General features: G+C 39.9%; 2 protein-coding genes across 3 annotated transcripts in view; one reads left to right on the forward strand and one right to left on the reverse strand.

The window, feature by feature from the left end:
* Positions 1-436: 436 nt before the first annotated feature.
* Positions 437-3,713, reverse strand: rpl15 (ribosomal protein L15). Its single transcript, XM_030146565.1, has 3 exons — positions 3,503-3,713; positions 2,981-3,117; positions 437-793 (listed from the first exon to the last, which is right to left on the reverse strand). Exons 1-3 carry the CDS (start codon positions 3,672-3,674, stop codon positions 488-490), a joined length of 615 nt encoding a protein of 204 aa, XP_030002425.1. The 5' UTR covers positions 3,675-3,713; the 3' UTR covers positions 437-487.
* A 1,016-nt stretch (positions 3,714-4,729) lies between these two features.
* nkiras1 (NFKB inhibitor interacting Ras-like 1) overlaps positions 4,730-5,941 on the forward strand; it is a 9,586-nt gene continuing 8,374 nt past the window's right edge. The window contains exons 1-2 of one of the 2 annotated variants that reach the window (XM_030146566.1): positions 4,730-4,863; positions 5,143-5,243. In XM_030146566.1, the coding sequence (XP_030002426.1) occupies positions 5,150-5,243 (94 nt within the window). In that variant the 5' untranslated portion in view covers positions 4,730-4,863; positions 5,143-5,149. The remainder of the gene's footprint in view (positions 4,864-5,142; positions 5,244-5,941) is intronic. The other variant, XM_030146567.1, reaches the window with a different exon arrangement.

Raw genomic sequence — 5,941 nt, forward strand, 5'->3', positions numbered from 1 at the left:
CTAAAATGCAGTTTTCTCTTTTCTGACATGACTCATTTGGACATTCTGTAGCTCCATGGTGATATGGCAGACACTACACTGGTTTCAGACTTGTTTTCCACTCACTAACTTTACTAAAAAACTGCTCTTTGACCTTTGAATTAACAGTTTTTATGTAAATCTACCACACTAAATTACCTAAGAACAAAACTTATTTTCACTGACACATGAAAACTGCAGAGAATGTAAGTGATAAAACACTTCAGAAAGGTCAAATGCAGAAACTCATTTAGAAGTGGACACAAAAATAGCTCTGGGTCTAAGGGTTAAGGGCCTCGGGTTGTTATTGCAGCTCTAGACAGGTTTTTCTTTCAGGCTAAAAATGTTTCTGAGCTCTACAAGAACCTGTTCTTTTAAAAATCCTAAAAACGTACACAGACACACACACACGCCAGAGTCACCATAAAAAGTGTTTTTATTCGTTTAAATGTACAGACTTGTGTGGTGTTTAACGATAGCGGTGCAGCTGCAGGGTGTTGCGCCTCTTCCAGGCCGCACGGCGGGAGCCTCCGATGGTCAGGTGGAACTTGTGGCCCTTGCCCAGGCCACGGCTCTTCTTTCCCGCAGACGTCAGGCCGCGCATCTCTCTGTGCTTGTGCACTGCCTTTGTGATCCATTGAGTGTCTGGGTTGCGTCTGACGGCCTTGTGGAAGGGGTCGATCAGAATCACCTCAAAGAACTTGTAGGTGGAGTCCTCACCCACCCAGTAGGAGTTGAGCACACGCAGGCCTCCGCAGTGACGCCCAGCACGCTCCTGGAAAACCAACAAAGAATTATAACCATCAGCATCATCAGGAACGCAAAATGGCATTATCTCCACTGTAAAAGAAACTCTGCAGGTCACATTTAACTACTACTTTTAAACATGGCTCTTTTCAACCTGCTGGAGCTCATAGCGCCATCTAGTGGCTGACAGTGACAAGACTTTACAAATGAGTGAAGTTTTACAAATTTGTAGTCACAAAGTTATGTTTGCATTCAGATATGTTCAAGAATTCACAGAAGTTAAATGCATGATTTGTTTGATATTTGGAAGCACAACCCTACACATGAAAACAAATGCACATTAGAAGGACTCAGGACAATCAGTAGTACTTTTTTGCTGTCAGTATGTTTTAATTTATTTGAGAAGGTATTTGTTAGAAGTAGGACTACAGTTACATAAACATGAAAACAATGCCTCAAGAGAAGAAAAATCCAACAGGAAGTCAGCATCATCTGAAGGGATGTGTGGTTTTCACTTCAGTTTTAAGACAAGTCACAGCAGCAGCAAGACCAAGTTATTTTTTCAGTAAATGACGGAAACAAAACTGACGACGTCCTTAATCAAATTCGTCACACATTGTCAAATTAAGTCAAATTTTATTTACGGTGATCACAGTTTGATAATAATGAGCTAAATGATCTTCAGTGTCACCCATGTACTACAATGTCCCCTGGCAATTTGAGAAAAAGCAAACCTTTTCAACTGCCCTTTAACTCTACTGGAACAAACCACTGTTCTCTGAAACAGCTGCCTTTAACAGTGTACAGGTTCACAGTAGTTTTATGTCTGATTTTCAATTTACTCTGCAACCATTAGAAACTGATGATTTCTGACGACACCCAGGTTCTTTAAATCCCCTAAAGGCTGAGAGGTGGTTCAGTCACTTCTGTTTCAGTCTCAGTGAAGCTTGAGAGACAATATCCTTCACTACCTGCAAGAAACTACAGGAAATCTATCCTACATGAATCAGCTCCTGTGGCTTCATAGAAGGAAATCCTCGTTTCCTCATGAGGATTGATGTGGCCTCAGTGATCAAGACACATTAAGTTGTGCTAATGAATTTCAATCTCAAAGAGAATGAGGGGCTGTTAAAAACAGTCAATGTTTGACTGAAACTGCACTAAAAAAACCATAAGAAGCCAATGATAATTAGCAGTAGAAGTTGATTCAGGTGTACAAATGATGACAGTGATTATCAACACATCAGTGGAGGGGAGAACAGACTGCTGTACACAAGGGGAGTTACTCAAATGTACAGAAAAATGTGACCTTGTATATTTGCATAACGTGAAAATAGAGGTACAGGGAGCTTTGAGAGGTTTTTTTCTTTTGGAATGTAACAGTTTGCAGCTGTGAAATCATGTCATCCTAATATTCTGTTGGTGCTGATATACATCTGGAACAACAACAGCATTCACCTTTCACAGAAGCACAACTAATGTTTAGTTTACAGACAGGGGTCAATCTGTAAAATCCAGGTTTTACAGGCTGTGCATCACTTCACATCTCAAATGTGCTTTGACAGAACCCAGAGCTTTATACACTTAGGATTGTAACCTACCAAATGTAGGGTCTTAAACTGACTGAAAGCCTTTTCATAGACATCATCTTCAGATAACCCGCTTCAAATAAATATAAATTAGATTGTGATACATTTTTCTGATCTTCAAAGTTCACTTCGTTTCTATTACTGGCTAAAGATTTACAATGCGTCAGTGTTTTGTTTTCTTCTTCACATATGTTGGACAGTTTCATCACAACTGGTTTGAAAGTTCTACAACTTTATGTAATGTTCCACTGTTTGGCAAAGGTTGGCCATGCTCTGAGGACCGAAAATCAGTCTTCAAACTTGAATGGAGATAGCAATGGAGATATGATACCAAGGAAGATCATTTTTTTAATTCCAACATGACCCCTGACCCCCGCCCAATACTCACAATTGTGTTTTTTCACCCTTGTTGGAAAAACTGTCGTTTTGGAGGACAAAAATGCAACTACTTTGCAGCTTACAGTGAAGGCTTAATTTTAAGAGTTTTATAGGAAAGCCTGGCAAGCACATCTTGTTCTGCCCGTAAAAGGTTTTAAAGACACATATCTGGTTTCATCAAGTTTCACTCGAGACCAAAAAACAGCCATAACACTTGTCAGTCATGATTACTGTCAAGACAAACGTACCTCAGCAACGGACTGCAGACTGCGGGCAAACTTGATCTGGTTGACGCCATGGTGCACTGGCTTGCCATAGGTGGCACCCTTGGGCACAGGGCGTTTACGGCCTCCACGGCGCACACGGATACGGTAGATTACGTAACCTGTTAAGGCAACAACAAAAACAATTGTCAGTTGTACATCTCACATTAACATTAAATGCTGTATAATGTATCAGGATTAGGGCTGGCACAGTTCAAATATAACGGTAAGTTGGACATTACCACACAAATGTTTAACGTCTTTTCTTCAGACATTTAACAAACTTAACCACTTTCGTCTCAAATCTGTTATAATGCACATAAAAAGACATTAGCGCATTCTGCTGCAAGTTGTTTCTTATATGCAGAGACTTGGTATCAACCAATACTTGAATGTACCAGGCATTTTTCAGTTGATGTGATCGTAATCAAACTAGTATTGTAACACCAAGCATTTGTGTTTGAATTGTGTGAAGCATCAAATATGGAGTTGAAGACATGAACGCACCCTGCTTGGCCTTGTAGCCCAGTCTACGGGCCTTGTCGGGCCTGGTGGGTCTGGGGGCACGGTGGAGGTTGGACAGCTGACGGTACTGCCAGCAGCGCACACGGAGCAGGAAGCGCATCACATCGGACTGCTTCTTGCGCCATAACTCCTGCATATACCTATATGCTCCCATGTTGACTTATCTGAGGAAGAGAAAGTCATAATTAATCACCTCATCTTTTTTTTCATAATCGATACAGTAATGAGCAAAAAGTTATCCCTATCCTACAGGTGACAGTACCAATTTATATATTTCAGACTAAACATCAGCTTCACCTTTAGCATTAAGGTGTGTAGGATTATTCCAAACAAATCAGACAGAACAAGCTCGTAGGAAATGACAGGCCATTCATTCTATACCAGTCTACAGTTAATATTTCTGCACATGGATCATAACCCAACCACTACACATTTGAAACAGACTCCATACTCTACTGCCATTTCGTATGAGGCCACATATGATGTGAATGTACCTGCGTACAGTTTGTACATAGAAACACCATGTGACCAGGTGTGTGAGTATGAAGTATATTGTAGTATTTACAGAATGGCATGCTTCTTTTTCACTATGAAGGGATAGCGCTGCTGGACCCGTTAGCTCAACTTAGCATATAGCCTCTCCTACTTTCTCCTTTACCGTCATTTATTACAACAGAACACATTACGAATTACACTTTTAAGTATGACCACTCTATTATAACACACATATCAAAAGTACTCTATAATACATTCTTTTAGCTGCGGCGAGCAGAGTCAAAGGCTACCGGACAGCTAGCATCTGAGCTCAAGTAAAAGACGTATAATCAGTATTTTAAAAACACTACGCTTATAAATAATCACTGCACTAGCATCGTCATTAAGTCGCTACACAAGGTCCTGATTAACACAAACAGATGAAACCGTTTAATACGTGATTTTTATGGATTGCGTTTGGTACTAAAGTATAGAAACACTCGCTTACATGATGGCGTACCAGCCGGAAAGAGAGAGCGTACGTACCCAGCATGCCTTATGGAAACGTCAGTGACGCACTTCCTTTGTCATCGTTCATGGGAAATGTAGTCTTTGTTACACTTTAACGGCTTGCTTGGTTTCAATGCAATATTTTAAACATATATGCTTTCAAATTATAAAATATTTATTTCATAGACAAATTCATATTTTATTTCAGTTATTGTGCCAGCAGTTTGTTGTTAGTGTTGACTCAGACAACTGCGCATGCGCATTTAAATGGCTTGTCAAAGTGCTAACAGAGGATGGATGCTCTAGTAGTGATGATACATTTGAAGACTTGATAAACAGCTAATTGTCTTCAGATTTAAGTAAGAAACTCCTTATAATTGCGAATAGTAGTAATTAACATACAATGTGCTCGCAACTAAGATGTCATTTACGTGTTAACATTACTCTAATGGAGATGCTATGTTTGGTGTTGCTGCTAAAATGTTAGCTAACCAAGCTAGGTTAAAAACAAAACGGTGCCACAGCGACCTGACATGGAGTTTTTTTTTTTTTTTTTTTAATAAGTTAAGTGTAACGTTAGCGTGTGTAAGGCATGTTACATGAAAGTCAACCTAATGTTCGTATCCATGCATTTGCAGACCCGAAATGGGGAAAGGCTGTAAAGTTGTGGTGTGTGGCCAGGCAGCAGTTGGAAAAACAGCCATTCTCGAGCAGTTGCTGTACGGGAATCACATCGTAGGTAAGAACTGCATTTATCAGTAGTCATGAGAGAATATCACAACAATGACACCGTAATTTTGGATGACTGTGAGAGTGGGAAGGATGACAGATCCAACCATTCAGTTATAGAGTACAGGTTACAGCTGTCTAATTTGACATTAATTCAATGATCTATGTTCAGTTGTCTGTGGGTTTCTTGGAACAGGTACTGTTTGTAACTGTAATACAAACAGTTGAGTGAATTGTCACACTGTGATAAACTGCACAGTTAACCAAATACCGCATTATTGTCATGTGCAATTACATCTGCTGCAAAAGCTTGCAATTTGTGTAAGGAGGATTAAGGGTGATCTAATTGCAGAACTGGACAAGACCCTCTCATACATGGTAGCATTTTGGATGACAGTAAGCAGAGTGGTCAGTCAGTGTGTCATCATCTGAACCATTTTATCCTCAAGAGGGTCTTGGGGAAGCAGAGTGGTGTAATGTGTAAAACATGAAAAGTTGCTGAAATTTTTGTACTTTTTAAAAAAAATTGTATGGTTGAGTTGAAACATAATACTCATTTCAAACTGGCCAATGCATTTGCAGTGCATTGGCTTTGCATTTTCCTTGATAACCAGTCAAAGAGATTACAATTTCAGCTCCGGTCTCAACCGTAAGGCCTGTCCAGAGGAGTTAAAATGCCTCATATGGCTACTGGTTCTACAAACTCTT

Source organism: Sphaeramia orbicularis, chromosome 11 (genome assembly GCF_902148855.1).
Source record: "Sphaeramia orbicularis chromosome 11, fSphaOr1.1, whole genome shotgun sequence".
Taxonomy (NCBI): domain Eukaryota; kingdom Metazoa; phylum Chordata; class Actinopteri; order Kurtiformes; family Apogonidae; genus Sphaeramia; species Sphaeramia orbicularis.

What these genes read in the sequence shown, in the direction of transcription:
- rpl15 (XM_030146565.1), bottom strand. Translation starts at nt 3,674, where the DNA reads ATGGGAGCATATAGGTATATGCAGGAGTTATGGCGCAAGAAGCAGTCC. An exon ending in GGGCTACAAGGCCAAGCAGG is followed by an intron (nt 3,118 to 3,502) that starts GTGCGTTCATGT and finishes TTGCCTTAACAG; the next exon opens with GTTACGTAATCTACCGTATC. An exon ending in GTCTGCAGTCCGTTGCTGAG is followed by an intron (nt 794 to 2,980) that starts GTACGTTTGTCT and finishes TTGGTTTTCCAG; the next exon opens with GAGCGTGCTGGGCGTCACTG.